The sequence below is a fragment of the Gopherus flavomarginatus genome, chromosome 2 (assembly GCF_025201925.1).
Source record: "Gopherus flavomarginatus isolate rGopFla2 chromosome 2, rGopFla2.mat.asm, whole genome shotgun sequence".
NCBI classification, from domain to species: domain Eukaryota; kingdom Metazoa; phylum Chordata; order Testudines; family Testudinidae; genus Gopherus; species Gopherus flavomarginatus.
The window spans coordinates 163,383,009-163,406,501 of NC_066618.1; the positions used below are offsets into that span (position 1 = coordinate 163,383,009).

Sequence of the window (23,493 nt, forward strand, 5' to 3'; positions counted from 1 at the left end):
CTTGAATTATCTAGAGGATACATCTTCATTATACCCCTGCTGTGGGGAACCAAGTGCTACGGTGGCTTTGAAGAGCTGTTTTTCTAGCAAAGGGAATTAGTATACAGCTCTGCATACCTCCAAACCATAATAATAATACTTAGCACATATATAATTCCTCTCATCTTCCTAAGTGGTGCACAGACATTAAATGTAATTAAGCCTCACAACAGCCCTTTAGGTAGGTTAAAAGAAACATTGAAAACTGGAGAGAGCTCAGGGAGCAAGGGGCTGACTTAGGAGGAGAGATTTAAAGAGCTGAATGTGTCTAGCTTGGCTAAACATGACTGTAAAGAAGGCACAATAACCATTAAGGCTGATCAGATACTGTACTTTCAGGGTTTATGGATACGCCAGTTCCAAAGGAGCTCAGTTTAACCATGTTCTTCCCTCTTCTTAAGCTTTGTCATCATGGGGAAGCTTCCCCATTTATATTGCTATGATCTCTGTATGCTCCCCTACTCCTGGTTTCTCTCACTAATTACTAATACCTCCCTTTTGTAGGTACCTGCCTGAAGTTTATTTACAGTGCTCTGCTCCACCCCACCCCCTGTACAGTCCTAGTCCATCAATAGCATCATGCAGCTTCACAACACCTTCATCCAAAGGAGGAAAGGGAGCTCTCCACCTGCAGATCTCCCTTACTCTAGCCCACCCTGTCTGCTCACTCCCACACTCTCCCTCTTCCCCTAGCACTGCCTTCCTGTGTTTTTTTTTTTCCTGCCCTCCCAGTTAATGGCTTAATTAGCTCGTTAGCTCTCCTCAGCCTGGGCTGAGCTGGTCATTAGCACTCCTTTCCTCTTATCAGTAACCCGAGTGCTGGTTCAGCTGCTGGTTCTCAGGACTGTGTCACAGTCCCCAATGAACACTCTTATTCCAAAGACGTGTGGCTGGGTGGTTGTTTTTTTTTTTTGGTTCAGCTTAAATCCCTTCTCAAAGGGCAGAGCTTTGTCTGCTTCCTCCTAGTGTAGGTGCAGCTATGCCATTGGCAGCAGTGCTTATTCCAGTTCAGTGAGCAAAACCAATGAGTGGCAAAACAGCTCTTATTGTTGTTTGTATTACCGGGGCTCCTACGAGTCCAAGTCATGGACCCACAGCTCATTGTGCTAGGCACTGGACAAACCCAGAGCAAAGAGACAGTCCCTACCCCTGCATCTATAGTAGGGCTTGACTTGCACAGCTGTGTCATAATAAAATCACACCCCTAACCATCATAACTATGCCAGCAAAACTTTTAAGTGTAGACCTGGCCATAAACCATTAAAAGCCACCCTTGTCTGGAAAACATGTCCACACAGGGGACTAGCTTGGCATAATTAGATGGGCTCAAAGTCACACCATAGGTTATACAATTTTTTCCTGCTTAGAGAAAGGCTTAGTTGCTGTTTGTGAAAAAGCCCAAAGGATAGGCGAAAGGAACAGTTCATGAGGGTCCTGTGTCATGTGCTGGGTAATAACATGAGAAGGTAATGAGTTGAAAATCGTTCACCCGAATTCCCTGGCAAACAACAACATGGACCTTTCCATGAACAGAAGAAAGGGACAAATGTGTATAGTGATTGATTTGCAGCTTCTTCCAACTCTAAGCAGCTACAAGTATTCAAAGGCCCCAGGAGGGCAGAAGAATTATTTAGGTGCATGATGGGACTCCTGCAAACAATCTTCCTCCCAGTCCCCTCTCTTGATTACTTGATCTTCACATCCCAACCTCCTGTAAACAGTCCTTGCGGCCCAGTTCCCTGCCCCCAGGTGTCCTGTGATCTGCCCACTCCTGTGTCCTTTCTCTGGGCCCCAATAGACTTAGAGATGCTGGGCACATGGAGAATCCCTCTGGCTCCTTTTACTCAATCAAGCACAGATCCCTTCTAGAATTCTGCCTTAATCTGCCCCTCCAGTAGGAGCTTTTTCCTGCCTGGAGCATGGTGGGGAAGCCATTTACTCTGGGGGAGGAAATCACCATAGGGATTCAATGGTTCTTAATTCCACTACAGCTCAGTGGCTCTTGAGAAGACAAACTTCTGCCGTGCTGGCTTCAGGGTATCAATCACAGGGTTATTGCTGGGCTATTTTTGCTCCAGGCCCTTTCTTTTCATAAAGAGTTGGACACACGCTGAGTTCCCGCCACATCCTCCCTCTTTCCCCTTCCCTCCTACATAGAGGCAGGGAGGGTTAAGTGCAGGGGGCTCCGATGGGGCACTTGCCTTGTAAGCAGTGGCTATGGGGCAGAGATTGAGGGCTGGGGGAGCAGCTTTTGTTTTTAAACGCATTTATTACAGTGAGGGTTGAAGATGTGAGCTTGATAAGTTTCTGGAGGAGATGGTATGAGGAAACTGCCTACAATGGCATGTAGCTGATGTGCAGTGGCTAGCAGCAAATATCTCCAGTGGCTGTTGAGGAGACACTACATGGGCAGGGCTCTGAATTGCTACAGAGAATTATTTCCCAGAGGTCTGGCTGGTGGGTCATGCCCACATGCTCAGGGTCTAACTGATTGCCAGATTTGGGGTTGGGAAGGAATTTCCCCCCTGAGTTGGATTGGAAGAGACCCAGGGGAGGAGGTTGCCTTCCTCTGCAGAATGGGGCATGGGTCACTTGCAGGTTTAAACTAGTGTAAATGGTGAATTCTCTGTAAGTCAGTGTCTTTAAATCATGAGTTGAGGACAGGGGTCTATTACAGGAGTGGGTGGGCGAGGTTCTGTGGCCTGCAACGTGCAGGAGGTCAGACTAGGTCATTGCAGTGGTCCCTTCTGATCTTAAAGTCTATGAGAAATGGCATTTCACTGGCCTTGTTGCTGCAGAGGGGTATCCCATAGTGCATTGCATTCAAGAAGTTGTTGTAGAGGAATCGGCCTCACGTGAAAACAGTTTGATTTGGGTGTCTAACGGGAGAGCTGAGAACTCTCTGCAAATACCCAAAGGGGCCAGTTGGTCTCCATAGAGTCTGTCTTCTATGCAGAGTGAACTCATGTTCTCTACGTTCACGTCGTTCCTCCAGAGCTTGGCTAACTCGAGCGAGCGCAACCAGACTGCCACATAACACCGAGCTGCCGTGTCTGCACGGGCGCTGCACTCGCTTCTGTGTGGTGCTGCTAAGACTTCTGGGGACGCAGCCCACCGTTCTTATCGCTACGCTAAGCTGGGCTGCTCTGTGAATGCTTTCCCCGGGAATTGTGGGAGAATCTTTCTGTCCTCTCTGGATACATGGGTGGAATTATGGGGCGGCGCTGGAGGACTCCTGGCACCAGCCTGCATCCATGCAACACAGTGGTTGTATTGAGAGCTGACTTGCTGTGCCTATAGCTCTGACCTCTTCTTAACACCAGATTTGAATGAAGGCTCTTTAGATATGGACAAGACTCGCACTCGGGGCTACTACGCACGTTATAACTTGACTTAACTTTGCAGAGCAGCCAAGCCCTCAGGCAGTAGGAACAGGAGAAGTCAGTGAGCTTAAGCTGCATCAGGGGAAGCGAAGGCTAAATGATCAGGTGAGCATGCAAGCTGTGAGCACAGTTTGGCAAGGGAAAAGGATGCCCAAGGAGAGGATGGAATATACCTTTTTTGGAGATATTCCAGCCTGAGGCTTATAGCATCCAGTTCTCTGGGAACCATGCCACAAAGTGAGGGAGCTTGGGATTGCATCGTTCCAGCTCCGCGGAATTCAGACAGCTTGTAGGAGGTTAGCAGAGCCTTCCTCACCACCAGGGAAGAGCCCTTCTATGGTATGTCTACACTGCAGTAAAACAGCCATGGCTGGCCTCTGGCAGCTCAGGCTGCAGGGCTATTGAATTGCAGTCTAGATGTTCAGGCTCAGGCTGGAGCCCAGGCTCTCAACCCTCAAAGGAGCCCAAACACCTACACTGCAATTGTATTGCCCCACGGCCCAGGCCCAAGCCCAAGCCCAAGCCAGCTGACGCAGGTCAGCCACGAGTGTTTTATTGCGGTGTGCACATACCCTGTATGTCTCTTCCTCAGCTACTGTCCTTTCAGTCACAGCCTGTTCTTTGTGACGGGGATGGCAGGAATGCCAGCAGGCTACAAGCTAACAATGCCCTGGCTACTAGGTAGCTTCTTCACCCTGCAAACTTATATAAACTTGCTTTCCTGCACAGGCAGGCATTGACACACACACCTTTGCACTCAATCTCTCACGTGCACACTCCTGAACACACTGGTCATGCCCACGCACCCCATGCATTCTCACACACAGTTACACACTCATGCACATACATCCCTTCACACGGACGAATCTGCATACACAGATGCCCGCACTCAAATTATCTCAGACCATAATGGAAAACCGGCAAAGGACTATAAGGCAGCATGACTTCAGTCCGGCTGCAGTAAGCGCCCTCAAGTGAACAAGATGAAAGGGCAGGTCTGCTGGGCTGTAAAGTTAATAGAGTGGCCCAGCAGGACTATGGCTGCTAAACAGTGGGTGATTCTGCCGACTCTAGAAGTGTCCTATTTGTTCTCATCAATTCAGTGTTTGAGATCCTCCATGGAGGAAGAGGTGTGCATGTGCGTGTGTGGAAGAAAAGGACAAGCGAGCAGAGTGATTTGAGAGCCTTGACTAAAAGATGCTAGATGAGTGCAGAGTGTTATTTTCACTAACCCTTTTGAGGCAGGGGATGAGTGTATGTAATGGCATAATGAATATGTAAGAGACAGAGGCAGATGTTGTGCTAACTACAGGAAGGGAACTTCCTTGAATCAGAGAAGAATCTGATGATTGGAAGGTTGTTCATTGCCGGTTCCAAGAGAAGAAAACCCGCATTTGAGCCAGCAGCCTGTATTTTAATTTACACTGATTCTTGCTGCAGCATCCCTTCAGCCAGTTACCCAGAGTCACACACCCAGGAGAGGGCGTAGCTCCACTGGGGCTCACACGCAGAGCTGTGCAAAAATCTGATTGTTCAGTTTGCTGGCAATGCTGAAGTTCTTGGGGGGCGGGGGGATTTGTATTTTTTTTAAGTGGTCCCAGGGCAAACAAAAGATGTTTTCAATTTTGAGCTTTATAAAGGTTTTATTATTGTTGGTTTTAAAAAATAAAATGTAAAGAAATGTTGAAACAACAAGTTTGGCTAAACAAAAACATTTTCATTTGAAATAATGTCAGAACAGAACCTTTAGCCTCTCTGAATTATTTTGTGTAGGGTTTTTTTTTCCCTTGACAAAAACAATTTGGCAAATTGGATGTGAATTTACAAAATGATTTGAGCTAACTCAAAACTGTGTTTGTCACATACTAAATGTTTAGGTCAAACATTTTGCTCAGCTCTGCTCACTCATACTGGTCTCCAAACAGATGTGCGGGAGCCCCAGGTGCAGCCAAACCATTTCATTTATGTCCTACCATACTTAGAGACAAAGCCCCAGCAGTCTTCTTGGAATCTGGTAATAACAGCCCTCCAGCACAGACCAATGAACGCGCCAGGAGGTTGTCAGGATGACTAACAAAAAGCTGCCCAATGCCCCACCACAGGAAATCACATACTACTTTCTGTTACCTCCAACATACGATGGATGTGTTTTCTGCATTAAAGCAGTTTGTTTTTGCAGAGGGCTGGACTTTAGGAACATGATTTTGACTATGTACAGCACCTGGCACAACAGAGTCTTATTCTGTGACTGGGGCTCTTAGGTACTACCGCAGTACAATAACAATGCGAGTCAGGAGCTAAGAGCCACAGAGCTGGCTAGCACCTATTGTAGGTGACATCTTGTTTTCAGAATGCCCCAGTGCTGGATTAGAGACTCCTTCCTTTGTCCATTCTGGCACACAGAGGCTGCAAGTCATTAAGGAAAAGCTTTGTCCACATGTGGGAATAGCCCCGAATCAGCAACCGGTGGTGGGCAATCAGTGCAGCTGCAGAAGTTCTTGCCACTGGCGACCCCTGGAGCAAGCCAAGGTTTTCCCCTGCTAAGTTAATTGGGTTGGCCCTAGCCATCAGCACTGGTGCAGCTGAATCAGGACAGCATTAGGCCTTAGACAGCATTCTGAACACTCCAGAAGGGAACTTGGCTACTTCTTCTTTCCCCAGTTTGTTTGTATACACACCCACCCACTGCCCCTCCCTGTTCACTGTATTGGGTGCCTGTTGTGCTGTCTGTTTGCTCCATGGGACACTGGGAGCACGTCCCCTCTGTGCTTCTGAGCCTGGACCTAGGGACGTGGAGAGAGGGACCTGCAGTCTCTGGCCCAAACAATACTTAGCCCCTCTGCCGAGCCTGGCAATGGGGTGGCGGTGGGGGCAGTTTTTGTGGTGTGGACACTTGTCCAGCCCGAACTGGCATTGGATCCAGCTGCTTAGATTCAGCGACTTTAAGGCCAGAAGGAACCGTTATGATCATCTAGCCTGACCTCCTGCACAGCATAGACCAGAGAACTCCACGTCTGCCTCCCCCCTGTGATCCCTGCAGCCCCCAGCAGAGAGATCTGAAAGGGATCCATGCACTTGAATTGCCCTGCTCTATCCTCTTCCATTCACTTCTTGTCTCCCACAGGTTTGCAACTCCTGGGTACAGCGAGATTTTTGCTATGACTGCAGCACAACCTGTCTCCACCCTTAGCCAGGACGCCACTGTAGAAGACACTCCTGGGGTCTCCTCTCTCCTCTACATGCCATCAGCCCAGGAGCATCATGGGGAGTGTCAGTAGCCTCATCTCTGGCCACAGCTTCCACAGCAAGCACTGCCGGGCCTCCCAGTACAAGCTCCGCAAGTCATCCCACCTGAAAAAGCTGAACAGGTATTCAGATGGGCTGCTGAGGTTTGGCTTCTCTCAAGACTCCAGCCACAACAAGTCCAGCTCCAAAGGCAACAAGAATGAGGACTTCTTTTACATCAAGGTCAGCCAGAAAGCCCATGGCTCCCACCGGACGGATTACACATCACTTTCCAGCGGGGACCTGGGCAGCCAGGCAGGGGCGACTGGCATGGACTTTGGCACACCCACTCCCCAGAAACTGATGCCATTTTCCAATCAGCTGGAACTGGTTAGTAACGTAGAGACCAGTCACACTGTGTCTAAGGCCTTGTCTGCGCTGGGGGCTCGCCCCAATTTCAGCCTATGGAGTAGCTAGTGGCATTAATGCAGCCTTTAGGGCAGACAGGCTGTCCTTCTATTTGTGCCAGTGGAGCTGCAGCTGTGCAAATACAGTAGCAGCATATAACCATTTGCCTTGTCTACATTAGGTGCAGCTACACCGACGGCTGAAATCAGGGCAAATCTCTACAGCAGAGAAGACCTAGGGATGGGTAGGATATGACCAGTTGCAGATTAACTAAGGGAGGGCCGTTGATTATAGCAGCACAAGGGGTTAGGACCGTCAGCGTGACCCAGTGGTTAGAACAGACTCAGAGTCAGGACTTAGGGCAACCAGACAGCAAGTGTGAAAAATTGGGACGGGGATGGGGGATAATAGGAGCCTATATAAGAAAAAACCCCAAAAATCAGGACTGTCCCTATAAAATTGGGACGTCTGGTCACCCTATTAGGACTCCTGGGTTCTATTTCCAACTCTGCAACTGGTTGACTTTGGGAGAGTCACTTCGCTGAAACAAAATTCCCAATTCCACCAGCCGATTGAAGACCACTAGAGAGGTGCAGAATTCTTAAACTAAACCATTCTTGGGGTTTGACATTGAGATTTCATTACAAACTCCAAACCCAGACCACTTTCCCAAGAAGCTTCGCTCAGGTTAGCCTGAGACTGGTTTATAGCTCCCAGATAGTCACTGTGCAGCCTCGGGTTTCAGGTGGAAACCCTGGTGGCATTCAGCTGGCTGGTCTGAGTTTTGCACTGAGTTGCTGGCTTCATTCAGATTCAGACTGAAGCTCAGGAGGCAGGCAGGGAAACCTGTGTGGACTTAAAACCAAATAAAAGATTTGCCAGACCTCACTGTGAACTGAAACTGCCAGGATTCCCCCAGCCCTAATAGCTCCATGGCTGCTCAGTGTTCATGTGACTGAGGCCTGTGACATGACATAGCAAGCCAGCCCTGGTAACAATGAAAGTGAGGGAAAAGAGAAATAAAAACACTGTGTAGATCTAAGACACAAAAGAGGAAGGATGGTTGTGAGGTCACGGTGCTAGCCTAGCACTTCTGAGATCTGGGTTCAGTTCTTTGCTCTGCCACAGAATTTCTGTGTGGCCTTGGGCACATCCCTTAGTCTTTCTCTGCCTCAGTTCCCCATCTGTACAGTGTAGATAATAGCAGCGTCCTACCTCACCATGCATTGTGAGGATAAATGCATTAAAAGATTGTGAGATGCTCATATACTATGGTAACAGGGTATGTATGTACAACAAAGGCGAAACACAAGAGTCTATAAAGAGGAGGCTTGAGGAAGATTTTCACAAGGCAGCTGCTACTCTTTAAACAAGAATTTGGTTACAAAGGAGCTGAGTGCTCCAGTCAAACTCTGATGGCCAGAGTCAGGAATTAGATTGATAGCAGGTCCCTGTCTGTGCCGCTGGAGAAGCTGCAGTTTACAAACAGCTTCCCTCTGCTCCTGCACTGAAACATTTCCATGACCAAGTGTGGCTTTAAGAACCCTCACAGCAGAGCTCTTCCAGTGACAGGAATGAGACAAACAATCCCTTCTAGGGACCCAGGCCAGCAAGGGAGCAAGGCTGTATGTAAACAGTAGTACACATTTGCCTCAGGAATCAGAGCTCGTGATCCCCAGATGGTCAAAATAATTAAAAGACTGGCCCAGTGCTACAGGACACAGGCTATCTGCCCACTGGTAGTCAGCCCAAGAACATGGCTTGTCCACGATTGCCAGACAATCTCTGGACCACGATCCCATGTTACAAGGCAAATAGTTTTGGGACTCCCCTCCCACCTAGCCCTAAAGATAGGAAGAGTAGTCACAACACCCCAGTTATGAAGCCAGGATCTAGTGATTACATCAGGGCCCTGTGAATCAGGGCCCCTGGGCTCTGAACCCTGCCCCTTGGCTTGCCATTTGCACCAGTGCCAACTGAGTGTAACATGCCAGGAAATCAGAGGGATGGAGTTTTCTCCCCACTTTGCCCTGGTGCAAATGACTGCACCAGGCACAGGGTACTGGGGAACTGGGCACCAGGGCTCCATTCCCTGCTTTGGGAGAGGAGTGTTCTCTGTTGGGGAAAGCGGGAGCCTGGGTTCTGTTCCCAGCTCTGCCTTTGAGTCACTGCGTGGTCCTGAGTAAGTTCCTGAACCTCTGGACCTTAGTTCCCCATATTGTTTAAAATGGAGGGAACGTCCCTTCCCTCTTTTGGAAGATACTTGAGATCCCTGAAAATATGACAATTATTTATTAACCAGCCAGCCACATTCTCCTTTTCAGTGACTGGGTTTGTGCGTGCCCGCTGCATGTTCCCATCCCACAGCTCCAACCCTCATTGGGGTAGGCAGCAGCTCGAGGGGTGAGCCAAGAGAGAGTGCAATCCCTTGGCTGAGCTGCCAGGAGCCGTGTCTGTCCCAGGGCACCGTCCAAGGAAGCAACGGGAGGAGAAGCCTGAGGTACCGCAAACATCCCTTCCCCTGCCGGCTGCACTGTTTGGACCCAGCAGATGCAGGGTATTTCAGTGCATCTAGGAACAAACAGCAGCTATGTCCTTGAGAGAGGAGAAGCAAAGGAAGCTTCCAAGGGAGGAGAGTGGCTAGAGGCTAAGCTGATTCTGGAACACTGAACATCATCCATCTGCCCCCCCAGTGGTCAGCTACTTACCTGCAGTGTTGCCAATTTAGTCCTTTTCGAACACCTCCCTCTAATTTCAGTTCCTGGGGATGCACTGGAACGCAGGCCAGCACAATTCCACAGGTGGGGATCTCCCTGCCCACCTCCTCAGTCCCTCCGCCCTCCTCCTAAATGGGGCAGCCCTACAGTGAGTCAGCCAGCAGGGTTCTGCTATGCTCTGGGACCCCCTTGCAGCCTCAGCTGCCAGGGACCCTGCCCTCGTGAGGGTGGCATTAGAAAACCTACAGGGGATTAAGCAGAAAGGAGTAAGATCTGAGGCCTTGGGTACGCACTAATCAGAATCTCTCTTTTCTCTAGGGCCCAGAGAAGGGCGTTATAAGGCCAACCGCCTTCAAGCCAGTGATCCCCCGCTCAGGTGCGATCCTCCACTCCTCTCCGGAAAATGGCAGCCACATCTCCCAGCAGCTGCACCCTCCAGACAAAGCTAAGGATCAAGAAATCAAGCCCATGTTGTGCTCTGGAGGTTTGTCGGACTCCGGCAGGAACTCTATGTCCAGTCTCCCAACCCACAGCACCACCAGCAGCTACCAGCTGGATCCCCTGGTCACCCCTATGGGGCCCATCAGCCGCTTCGGGGGCTCAGCCCACAACATCACCCAGTGCACTATCATACAAGACAGCAACATGATGAGCCTCAAGGCGCTGTCCTTCTCCGACAGCGGCAACAAGATCCTCAATCCTGGAAAAGCTGCCCATCACCACCACCAAGAGAAAGCCTCCTGCATCCGGTCTCCCATCTCCACAGATGAGTCCACCATCCAGGAGCTGGAGCAGAAACTGCTGGAGAGGGAAGGGGAGCTGCAGGAACTGCAGTGCAGCTTTGAGGAGAAGGAGGCCACCTCCTGCCAGGCCTATGAAGAAAAGCAGAGGCGCTGCAAGGAAGAGCTGGAGGGGCTGAAGCAGAAGTGCAACAATAAGTTCAAGCAAACCTCTCAGAAGATGCAGCGGACCCAGCAGGTGCTGCACCTCCAAGTGTTCCAGTTGCAAAAGGAGAAGAAGCAGCTTCATGAGGAGCTGGAGAAGCTCATGAAGGAGCAAGACCTGCTGCAGACCAAGTTGAGGTCCTATGAGAAAGAGAAGACCAGCTTTGCCCCAGCGCTGGAAGAAACTCAGTGGGAGGTGAGGCAGTGCTCTGTTTTGAGCACACCAAACCCACACAAGTGGGGGTTCCAAATTGCTGTGACTGCAAAAATTAAAAAAAAATGGGTATGAGATTGCACTCACAGATAGGCATGGAGAGACAGTAACTGTGCAAACAGGTGATTGCACAGTTACCCTTTTTGGTGTCTACAAATGCTTCGTGGCTGAGCTCTTTCACACACTGTCGCATTTATGAATCCTCCAGCATTCTAGTATTTAGGCACCTAAGGCCCAAACTAGCGCTTACTGAAATAAAATGTCAGTTGCCTTTGGATTAAGGGGGCTCTCTGGCTGCCAGCCTGTTTTTCTGTGCTCACATATACTGCACTGAACATTGTCATGTTGGAGCAATTTGTGAATGTAGTTATCTTCTGTGTGCGTGGATGCATTATTTGTGGGCACAGAATACAGAGACTATGTCCTTTAAGACGTTTTTCTTGCTTGCCGGCCATGTGGAGGCTTTGTAACGTATTGATTTTGATTGATCCTGTGCCCCTTGTGACATCTTGGCATCTCACATCGTTTAAAGACACAACAATGACATTTTAAAAAACCCCTTATTAAAATAATTCAGTTAATGAAACAGCCAATCACACAGTTCTTCCAGCTATAGACTGTTTCCCCCTCATCCCCCAAGGAACTATAAAGCTGCTCTACTTACATGCTAAGTAACTACCTGGGCTTGACTTGGTCAATTTATCAGAGTATTAAAACCTTCCCACTGCATGCCTGTGTTTTATATAATCTCCTTATTGATCTGATAGCGTTTAAAAAAAAAAACAGGTAAGCTGCTGAAAACTCAAGCAGCATTCCCCTCCCTGCAGCATGAATGAAATATGTTAACATGTCCATTACAAATGGATGTACAGAACCATTGCTATTGATGGACTAATCTGTACATTAGAGGATGACAGCTAATCAAAATTGATTTTAGCCCTTCCCAGCCCCATGTACTGATTTGTTTTCATATTTCTACTGATTTGCTCCTAAACTGAAAACCCCCAAAATGAAAATCTCGGGGTGTGCCTACACTGAGCTGGGAGCAAGGCTCTGGATCCAAGCTCACACCGTTCCCCGGAGCCTTTACCTGTGTTGTAACATCCACATAGCTGTTTGGGGCATGCTGGCGCAAGTCCCAGCAACACAAGCTTGTGTAGATATACTGTTAAGGGCCAGGTTTTCAAATTAGCCCTGTGCTTTTTAGTGAACGGTGGATGCTGAGCCCTTGGAAATCTGGCTGAGGGAGATAGGAGCTCAATGCCTACTGAATTTCAGTAGTATTTGAGTGCCTAGCCCCCATAGGCTCCTTTGACAATCCCAGCCTTGATCCTGACATACACTGCAGAGACCCAGCACAAAGTTTAGGCACTACATAAGCCCCATTCTGGGGACTGAATTTCACCTCAGTGAAGCTATTTTTGGGTGTCACTGATCTATTTGCAATATTCAGGGATGGTGCCTGGGTCTAAAAGTCCAACGAATAGTGTAGAACTGTGCTAAGAGAAAGTTTCCCAGCCAGGACTCCAGGTTTTATTCCCAGCTCTGCCATGGACTGGAATCGGATGGAGCATGGGTGAGCGACGTGGTGGTTTTTGTACCACTTTGATTTGTGGTTTTTAAGCAGTGGCCCTAATGCTGGCTGGTTGGTGTCCACCCACAGGTGTGTCAGAAGTCTGGCGAAATCTCCCTCCTGAAGCAGCAGCTGAAGGACTCCCAGATGGAGCTCAATGCCAAGACAAGTGAGATCCTCAGCCTGAAAGCCCAGCTGAAGGACGTGAGGGGGAAGATGGAGGGACTGGAGATGAAAACCCAGGACCTGGAAGACTCCCTTCGCACCAAGGCCATGGAGCTGGAGGTATGCGAGAATGAGCTCCAGCGCAAGAGAAATGAGTCAGAGCTGCTGAGGGAGAAGGTGAACCTGCTGGAGCAGGAGATTATGGAGCTCCGGACGGAGCTGACCATCCTCAAGGAGCAGCGGAGCGATGGGAGGGATGGGATGGCCTCTGCCAGCCCAGCTGTGGGGATGATGGAGGATGTCCAAGCCCTGCAGGGGGAAGTGGATAAGCTGAAGACGGAGCTGAAGGAGGAGAGAGACAAGAATGAGCAGATGACTTCCGGCTTCCAGCATGAGCGACAGATCTGGAAGGAGGAGAAGGAGAAGGTGATCCACTACCAGAAGCAGCTGCAGCAGAGCTACCTGCACATGTACAAAAGGAACCAGAACATGGAGAAGATGCTCCAGCAACTGGCTGCGGGGGGAGACGGCAGAGAGCCCATCGACCTGGATATCCATGGCACTGACGTCCCCTACGAGGACATCATAGCCACGGAGATCTAACGAGACTTGCTGTCTCTCCCCCGCCCCAGCTCACAGCAGCGGGGAGGAGTGTCTCTTTCAGGCAAGGACTGAGCGGCACAGCCGCATGGGTCTGTTCATGCCGGACAGCCCATATACAGTTCGGATAAGCCGTGTATGTGTTAGCCAAGCTGGTTGCCCAGCCAGCTCAAGAGCCCCTGGTGTGGCACCATGATGGTGCCCCAAGCTGCCTGTCATGTTGTGGAGGTGAAAAAAGCAACTCCTGCTAATGGTGACGTGCTGGCATCTGCCCTTCATGTCTGATGCTTCCTCATCAGGATGCTGGTCACCCACTTGTAGGACTGAGAAACAGGAGGTGAGGTGGAGTGGGATGGAGGGGAGAGTTGGGGATTGGAACAGGAGTTTAGCAAATGATTCTGCAATCAGGGAATAAAGTGACACACTGGCCAAAATCTCCCAGGGGTGCAGAAGGGACCACTGGGTCACAGTGACTGAGGAAACCGGCCCCCTCCAGTGTGTAACAAACACATTGGTCCAGCCCCTGGAATAAAGTGGCCAGGGATACACTCCTCCTCCTGAGCACCACGGGAAATAATGCCTCATTTCAACCACTGAGCCTGGGCCCAAGGGCTAAGCAACACACTGAGCCAATCAAAAAATCTATTTATCTTCCTCCAGGGGATTCTAGTGTCTAGGATTTGCAGGTTTTTAATCCCTCTGCAGCTTGAGTCCAGTGGAACCCATCCAGACTCCAGTCCCTACAGGCCAAGGTGGTATTTTTGCCATGCCAGAGACTTGGATTAGCATCTCAGATCTGCTTCTTTGCTCCTTAGGTTAACATGACCTCAAGAATGACCACCCCAACTAGCTAGTTCAGGACCAGGGACCAAAGGAAGCCCCATCCATTTCTCCTTGGCTAGCAGGATGATGGTGGATATGTTGGAGGAAGGTCTGGAAATTAGAAGATGCCTCCCCGTCTCTGACAGGGACGAGGATGAGGATGGATCCCATGCCCTCAGGCAAAAAAGAAACAAGTTCTTAGAACTGCCAGTAGAACCAATCTCCAGGGAGCCCTAGCTGACAGTGCTTATCAGTTCAGCTTTGTGCTGCCCCAAACTGCTTCATGCCAATGAGGCCCATGACTTCAACAAGCCTGACTGTCTCGCCTCCAGAGCTGGTCAGAAAATGCTGAAAAAGAGCCTTCACAAAAAAAGGTTGAATATTTCATCATCATTTTCATCCAGCAGGTTTCCAAAAGGAACCTTTTCTCACCTATTCTAAAGCTTTTGCAAAACATTTTTATTGCAAATGTTCAGTTTTGAAAATTATGAGTTTAGAAAATTTTCAGCGTTTCAGTTTTAGAACCCAGCCCCTGCCCTCTCCCTTCTTTTGTCATTAAAAGGAGAAAGGGAGAAAAAGGAAAAAAAACAAAAACTGCAAACACCAAATCCAGAAATGTTTGGTTTACAGGTTTCATTTAAAAAAAAAACAAACTACAGGTTTTTTTTTTACAGAATGATTTTTTTTTTTTGCAAAGATTTCCATTTTAGGAAAAATAGCCACTTTCCAACTAAAATATTTTTTGTTTAACCAGATTTTAACCAGTCCAGCTCAGCTCCTTGCTGCTTTTTGTGTCTGGTTGCCTGAGGAGGATGGGGGTAGTCTGTGCTTTTGGGAATTACAGACTTCCCACTTTTTACTGGGTGCATAAAATTCAAAGCCATGTAGCCAAAAGCACTCCTTAAAAAGCCTGCCCTGTGTTCTTCCCATCGTCTCTCTCATCTCAGAGCTGGGAGCTACCAAAATATTGGTCCATCTCATTTTTTTCATCATTTTGGTCATTTTTTTGTTTATTTTGTTCCCTCCTCCCATTCCATGATCAGAGTTCAGACTAGAAAGAAAGAAAGAAGCTTGGCCCTCAACAGCTGCTAAATATACTCTCATTACAGTTCAGATCCCCATATTTTATATGCCAGCCAAGCACAGGTGGAGTTAAGGCCAACTTGGCTACTGTCAAGATCCACCAAGTGGCAGCTGTTGGAGTTTGGCCATCACCTGTTTTAGATTCACTGGCCCAAGGGTCATTTGTTCCTAAAAAACACCTTCTAAATCACTACAAATATTTACAGCTTTCTTTGGTTTCTTGGATTTTAGTGCTCATGTGGAAAAGAGAGAAAATCCCCACACATGGCTGAGCCAATACACCTCGATCCTGACCTCCATCTCTCCATGCTGTTCTAGCCATAAGGAAACCCACACCAAGGTGGGACTGCAGGTCTTGACCCAGAATAACCCCTGATATTGCAGTGCTGAACAGTCCCACTCTTCACTGCCATTGGGTCATATCCCTGACCCAGAAGAGCCTTTGGTACTGTGGTTCCCTCTTTGTCCTGCAGGTGCACCTCCATCCTGACCTGCATCACTCCATTATTCCAATCCTGGGCCTCAGCAGAGGATGAATTACATTAAGTCTCACGTAGGGAGGAGGGTGGCTATGTGAACCAATGCTAGTGAATGATTAAATTGAGCCCTGGGAAACTCCTCTCACATGACCTGATGAAGATTTGGAGCTCAGGGAGCTGATTCTCCATTGTCCTGTACTGTCACATTCACCAGGACAAATGGGTGTGAAATGCTGCCATACCAGAATGGTAGTTCTCTACACCCACTTTGCACCAGCATAAATAACTGCAAAAGATGCAAGGCAATGGGGGATCAGGCCCCAGGTCTCCAAGGGGAAAAGGCTACTGCATTAGCATTGTCCCATCTTCTCCACATGCCAGCCAGGAAGCTGGGTTTAAGGATCTACCCTCCAGAGTAAAAACATGCATAAATTACCATTTCCGAACCACGCTCATCTCTGGAGAATCCCCTCTGAAGCCAGTGTTGCTACCCCAGGGAGAAACCTGGCTCAGCAGGTATCGTATGTCAAGCTAAGAGGCAGCTTCCCTGCTCTCTCTGATTCCCCCACATCTTCCTGCCTATTAAATGCTGATTGCCTTATTATTCTCCTGCATGCCATTAGGTCAGTGGGTTCTAGGCACAGCTGGTGACAGGAGCTTGGAGGAGAAAAGGATTTCATTTTATTTTGTAGCCCAGGGCTTAAATCTTCGTCCAGCCTTTCATGGGAGGATTACAAAACTCCAGCATGTAAACCAGCTCTGTCGAACTCAGCACCTGCCGAAAGCTGCTGCAAGCAAACTGGGCTTCATTGTCTTCACATTGGTGCCAATTTGATCCCATTGTGAGGGCAGGTCCTGCAGTGGCCAGAAGGCATGAAACGGAATTCTCAGCCACAAGCCTCTGAACGCCTTTTCAGTGCATGGGGATTTTTAGTGCCCAGGAAAGCTGGCTCAGCAGAAGCTAGAAGCCTCTATCCATGGAACAGGTACGGGACTGACAGCAGCAGTGCAGGAGTCCCTGACACACTGCCTTCCCACCATGCCCCCTGCTCCTCTAGGAATGAGAGGAAAGTTCAGTCTCCATGGTTCGCTGGTTTCTCTCCTAGCCAAGCCTGCCAATCAGGAGACCAGTCTGTGCCAATTACAGTGGGGTTTGTAGTACAGTGGGAACATTAGTCCCCAATGGAACTGGACCGAGATCCATCAAACTTCCTTCACGTGGGCTGGTGCACAGCCTCCAGCATTCAGCCACGACCCTCTGGGCATGAATTCAAACTGATGAGGTAGAGGCAGTCACCCCTGAGCCATCCAATTCCTAAGCCAAAGCTGGAGTTCAGCCAGTGGTCTGGAGGTGAATGGACTTTACATTCTATTTCCAGCACCTCAGCCTACCAGCTTCTAAACTCTGAAACCAATCTGTGCCTTGTGTTTTTCCCCAAACAAAGCAAAACCAGGTGTCATTCTGGAAACTATTTACATTTGGATCAAATGCAACAGGTAGGCAGCACAAGCTAGTCTTTTCCTCTGATGGGTTAGAGAAAAGGCTTTGGCCACCACCACCGTCCCATCTACTGTGCAGTCCCCAAAATCAGAAACCAACACTCAAGGGTAGGAAAAGGCCCGGCCCAGCCCATCCACCATGCGTTGATTCTCCGTGACCCCTGCATGTTGTGTCATCATTTCCACCAATGCAAAGCCATGGGGCTGGATTTGTATTCTGCAAGCCAGCCCGAGTAAGGGGCAGCACTGATTAGGAAGAATTCCACATTTTAATGTGGTGCTGATTCCTTTTTTTTTATCAAAGGAAACAAGCAGTAAGAAAGTGGCACCAAGTGTCTGTGTTCAGCTTGCTCTTCAATACCAAACCCTGGGCTGGAATTTCAGAGGTGTTGAGCATCCATGAATTGCACCCAAGTTAATGGAAGCAGCAGGTGCTCAGCACCTCTGAAAGATTGGGCCATGATTGTGATGTGAGAGATCTTCATGATGATAGGTAGGTAGGTAGTGCAATCCACAGATAAGGCATAATATTACACAGAGCTTACCTCCCATTGGTGCACAGATAAGTTCAGGCATATTAAGGCTCTGAGCCTGCAACTGCACACATATGCTTTGTATCCAGTAACCCACACAGAGCCCCATTGAAGTCTCCAGGGTACCACACAGGTGCAGATACAGGATTGGGAAGTAAATGATACATCTCTTCAGAGAGAGCCTCAAACTACAACATCTGCATCTGGATTCTGCACACCTAGAAGTTCAGGGTGGTTTTTGATAGACCCATTAGAAACATAACATTTATAAAATTTGGATCCAGTTTCAGATTTCAAACCCTAGGCTCTAGATGTTACCCATATCTTCTGAAAAGACAGGTTAGTATATAATTTGAACAAAAGAAAAACTATAATGAAGCAAGACTACTCCGAACCTAAAGGCCAAGTCTTGTGATTTATCCTGGTCCCTTCTGGTACTACAATCTAGAATAATCCAGATTTCAGTCTGACCTCCTGCAGAACACAGGCCAGAGAATTTCCCACCCAGCAATTCCTGCCTCTTGTGGCAGAGCTACAGCACACCTACTGGAGGCCAGTGGGTAAGCGCCAGATGCAAATAGATCAAAAAATGCAAACGATACATCATGCAAGAAGAGCAGAATTGTTCCTGACCCAAGATCCCTTGACTAGTTTTCCACAAGGCACCAGCTCATGTCTCATTAAGGCCCTGCTCCTTCCCCATTTAAGTCAACGGGCACAGTCCCATTGACTTCAGTGGCACCCCATGGGAATTTCTTGTATCACCAGCCCTGTATCTTCCACAAGCGCTGTACAATGTGATTGACTGGAGACGCTGCCTTTGCACAATGCCGTGTTTGACTTTGACCGTACGCATTGCCAATGTGTCACTCTTACGCTCTCCCACCCACCCAAGGGGAGAGGCCAGGTTTTAGTCTGTATAGATTAGATATTACCTTTTTTCTGCAGGTTTTTAGATGTTATTTCTGGTGACTGATGTAAACTATGGTAATTTTATGTTTTTATTTATATTATAAATAAATTTTGTAAAACTTATCCCCATTCTCTCTAAGTGATATTTTTAATAGATGTTACACCCAGAAGGGACCACTATGATCATCTAGTTTGATCTCCTGCATCTAGCCCAGCAGCCTGTGGTTGAAAAACCAGTCATGAAATTATAATCTAAATAGACAAGACAGACAAAGGAAACATTATTATCCCCATTTTACAGATGGGGACCCGAGGCCCAGACAGATTACGGGACAGATTTGCAAAGGTATTTAAGTGCCTAAGGATGCAGATAGGTGCTTTGGAATATCCCAAGGCACCGAAGTGCTTTTGAAAATCCAGCTAGGTGCATATTTGCCTCTTTAGGCACCTAAATACCTTTGCAAGTATGGCCATAAGTGACTTGCCCAAGATCAGACAGGGATTCTGTGGCAGAGATGAGAATTGAAACCAGATCGCCTGAGCCAGTACCGTAACAGTTCTTCCTCAACTTTAAACGAGTGCTACTTCAGCAGCCTCAAATTGTCCAGTCTGATTTACATCACAGCAGCCGAGGTTGCTAGAGGAAAAAGCTAGGAAAAGATCATGCAGTGATGCATGGATGCAGAGAGGGATTTAAAACAATATGTGCAGTGACATTTTAAGTGGCATGCACATTGGCAGAATCAATCTATGAACCAAACATCCTCCTAAATATTAAACCTAATCCCCAGAGTCTCTTGCCTGTAGCCAGCATTCCATCCTCTCTAGCAGACAGTGGCTTGTTTTGAAATGCCACAAGGTCCCACTGGAATCCAGGCTCTGGTTGTGATGGACAAGAGCCTAGATCCTCAAAAGTATTTAGGCTCCTAACTTTCAGGATCTGGGACAAAGTGCCTGGAGAAACACCACCTCTAGGCAACAAGAGAGTTCAGTCTCCATTTAGTTTTTAGGCCACTTTTTATTTTTCCCTCTGCTGTGTTGTAAGGTTGCTCCCTAGTGCTGGAGCAGCATGCAAATTCTGATGAGTCTGGGGGCTGCCGCTATCATGGATTGGTTTGGGGGGATGAGGAGGAAAGAGCAGAGATTAGCACCCCTTCTACCATTTCCCCCACAAAAATAAACACAAATTTCATTGACTTTGCAGACAGATGTGGGAGGGGAGGGAGTTGACAGCTCAGATGTTGTCCCACAACAATCCAATACCCCACTCACAGATTCATAAATTTTAAGGACAGAAGGAACCATCATGATCATCTAGTCTGGCCTCCTGCACATCACAGGCCACAGAACCTCACCCACCCCTGCAGTAGGCCCATAACCTCTGGTTGCATTACTGAAGTCCTCAAATTTTGATTTAAAGACTTCAAGTTACAGAGAATCCACTATTTACTCTCGTTCAAACCAGCAAGTGACCCCTGCCCCACACTGCAAAGGAAGGTGAAAAACCCCAGGGTCTCTGCCAATCTATTGTAGGGGGAAATTCCTTCCCGACCCCCTAATCTGGCAGTCAGTTAGACCCTGAGCTTGAGGGCAAGACCCACCAGCCAAACACCTGGGAAAGAATTCTCTGTAGTAACTCGGAGCCCTCCCTATCCAGTGTCCCATTTCCAGCTGTTGGAGACATTTGCTATTAGACGTTGTCATGGATGGGCCATGTACCACTGTAGGACACTTCATTATACCATGCTCTCCATAGCTCACAAATTAGGGTTTTGGCCCCACTACTCCCCTTGGGATGCTTTTCCAGAACTTCACTCTGATGGTTGGAAACCTTTGTCTAATTTGAAGCCTAAACTTATTGATGGCCAGTTTACGTCCATTTGTTTGTGTGCCAGCATTGGTCCTTAACTTAAATAATTCCTCTCTCATTCTGGTATTTATCCCTTTGATTTATTTATAGAGAGCAATCATATCTCCCCAAAGCCTTAATTTTTGTTAGGCTAAACAAGCCAAGCTCCTTAAATTTCCTCTCCTAAGGTAGGTTTTCCCTTCCTCTGATCATTCTAGTAACCATTCTTTGCACCTTTTCCTGTTTGAATTCATTCTTATTAAACATGGAAGACCAGAATTGCACAGAATTCTATATGAGGTCTCACCAGTGGTTTGTATAATGGTAATAACACTGCCATATCTCTATTGGAAATACCTCACCTGATGCCAGGGCCGCCCAGAGGATTCAGGGGGCCTGGGGTCTTCGGCGGCCGGGGGCCCCCCACCGAATTGCCACCGAAGACCCAGCACTTCGGCGGCAGGTCCCAGGACAGAAGGACCCCCCGCTGCGGGTCTTCAGAGCACTTTGGCAGCAGGTCCCAGAGCGGAAGGACCCCCTGCTGCCGAATTGCCGCCGAAGACCTGGAGCGGAAGAAGCTCCGGGAGCCCGGGCCCCGCGAGAGTTTTCTAGGGGGCCCGGAACGAGTGAAGGACCCTGCTCCAGGGGCCACTGTGAGGCCTGGGGCAAATTGTCCCCCCCCCCCAGGTGGCCCTGCCCAATGCATCCTAAGATTGCATTAGACTTTTTTCACAGCCTCATCACATCGCCATCACCCTGTAATTGACCAATGCACCAGGGGTGAAAGTAACTTAAAGGACTTACCAGTACGCCAGAGTCCTGAGCAGGGGCGTGACCTCAACTGAAAGAGGCGTGGCCTGAACCAGAAGAAGCGGGACTCTGGCTGTGCCTGGGAGCCCTGGGGCCTTTAAATCACCCCCAGAGCTACCAGCTGCAGATGTAGCTGGGAGACCCAGGGCTCAGGGGCAATTTAAAGGGCCCGGGGCTCCAGCCGCCACTATTGCAGCAGAGCTCCGGGCCCTTTAAATCGCCAATGGAGCCCTGCCGCCACTACCCCAGGGCTCTGGCAGCAGGGCTTGGGTGGTGATTTAAAGGGCCCAGGGCTTCGGCCACTGCAGGGAGCCCCGGGCCCTTTAAATTGCCAGCCTGGGGAAGCGGGTCTGGTTTGGCATGGCGTACCGGCTCTTGCCAGTATGCCATACTGGACAGTACCAGCTTACTTTCACCTCTGCAATGCGCTCAGGTCTTCCTCCTCCTCTGCCACTTCCAACTGATAGCAGACATTCTTGTCATTAGTCCCTAAAGGCACGACCTTGAACTTTGCACCATTACATTTCATCCCAGACATTTGGGATGTTCCCTCAGTCCAGCATCACATTAAGCCAGATAAACTCACACACACACCCCCACCTTCCCTCAGTGTCAGGGTATACACACTCCCCTCTCATTTGCATGGCAGGCTGCTGGGGTTAATGAAGCAATGTGCTGTTCAACCAGCTGCCTTCATTTTTCCCTTTCCTGTTTTGCTAGCAGGAGCCAGCAGCAGCTCCAGAGGAGAGGCGCTAACAGACCAGCATGACCTCCCTAAGAGGGCAGTGTGCAAGTTGACACTACAGGCTTTGACTCATGAAACGATGAGGCTGTGATTCTAGCTTATAATGAGATGGGAAATGCCAAGCCCAAGGGAGAGCCAATCTATTGATTTTCTTTTAGATTCTTGGCATCGGAAACCAAACTGGAATCAGTGTTATTGGCAGATGCTGCTCCTAACACACACGCACATCCCTCCTTATTCACATCCCTTCTGCCTTTGCGGAAGCTACCAGCAAGGGCCGTGATTCAGTTATTAGGCACATCCACTTCCCCATCTGCTACCTACAAATCCGAGTGAGATAAACACAGGGGGGCTGGCTTCCTATTGCCCTCATGCAGTTATTTACCACAGCGCACAGTGAGTGTGAATGCTTTGCGATCAGGATAGAGCTGATTGGAGTATATGACCACACGCAGCGCAGGGCAGTGGAGAATCAGGCCCAGTCTATTCTATTCTCCTTGCAGTCACAACAGCTCACACTGGAAGACCCCAAGTGCATTTCAGCATATGCCCCCGATCTTGCAAATGCACACATTCGTCATTGCACTGAGTTCCAGGGTACTAATCACACATCAAGTTACGCCTGCGATAAGTCAGTGTTTGCAGAATCTAGGCATCACGGCTGTCACTTCAACCACAACAGAAAGGCAGCCAACTCGGGGGCAAAAGACACCACCCAGCCAGACAACAGGCATACAACTGGGGGTGGAACGCTTTAAGGAGGGCCTCAGTCTTTTAAGATCTTGTCTAGAGGAGCGACACAAAGTTAATTGCTAGGAGTCTCTTCAGTGGCATTCTCAGGGTCAGCGCATGGCCCTATATATAGACAGGCAGACTGCCATCTTCTGGGAATGCTGCTTTGGGAAACCCTGGTTTGCTACAGGGTCGCTCAGGACAATATATGTCCCCTGGCGTTTTCATCCAGAGACCTCAAAGCTCTTTACAAGGGAGGGAAGTATCATCATCCCTGTTTTACAGATTGGGAAAGCAAGGCACAGAGAAGGGAGGCAACTTGCCCTAGATCAGAGTCAGCCCAGAAGAGAACCCAGCTCTCCTGAGTCCTAATGCAGTGCTTGCTCCACTAGTCTACCCAGCCTCTCGTGCACCTTATAGCCACAAGGGATGCTCCTTTAGTATAAATAGCGAAGCATTTGCTTGCACGTATGTGAGAGGCTGATAGCTCTGGTTAGAGCCAGGCATAGTCTAGATGGGAGCTGCATAAACTCCCCCCCCTGCAGCACCCACACCCTGCTGCTCCAGTCCTAGGCTTCTTCACCCAGTTCTTCTGATGCAGCTCAGGGCTTGTCTACACCTGAAAAGCTACAGCGGCACAACCAACCACAACGCTGCAGCGCTTCAGGGTAGACGCTACCAACGCTGACAGGAGGGCCTCTCCTGACATCAGTGTAGGCAATCCACCTCCCCAAGGGGCAGTAGCTAGGGCGACAGAAGA

General features: G+C 48.8%; 2 protein-coding genes across 3 annotated transcripts in view; one reads left to right on the forward strand and one right to left on the reverse strand.

Annotated features, from left to right (window-relative positions):
* Nucleotides 1–18,720, forward strand: part of LZTS1 (leucine zipper tumor suppressor 1) — a 50,166-nt gene extending 31,446 nt beyond the window's left edge. For both annotated transcript variants that reach the window (XM_050940011.1, XM_050940012.1), the window contains exons 2-4: nucleotides 6,547–7,037; nucleotides 10,091–10,912; nucleotides 12,594–18,720. In XM_050940011.1, coding sequence (XP_050795968.1) covers nucleotides 6,684–7,037; nucleotides 10,091–10,912; nucleotides 12,594–13,271 — 1,854 coding nt within the window. In that variant the 5' untranslated portion in view covers nucleotides 6,547–6,683 and the 3' untranslated portion in view covers nucleotides 13,272–18,720. The remainder of the gene's footprint in view (nucleotides 1–6,546; nucleotides 7,038–10,090; nucleotides 10,913–12,593) is intronic.
* TTI2 (TELO2 interacting protein 2) overlaps nucleotides 1–23,493 on the reverse strand; it is a 748,585-nt gene that overhangs the window by 599,413 nt on the left and 125,679 nt on the right. The window lies entirely within an intron of this gene.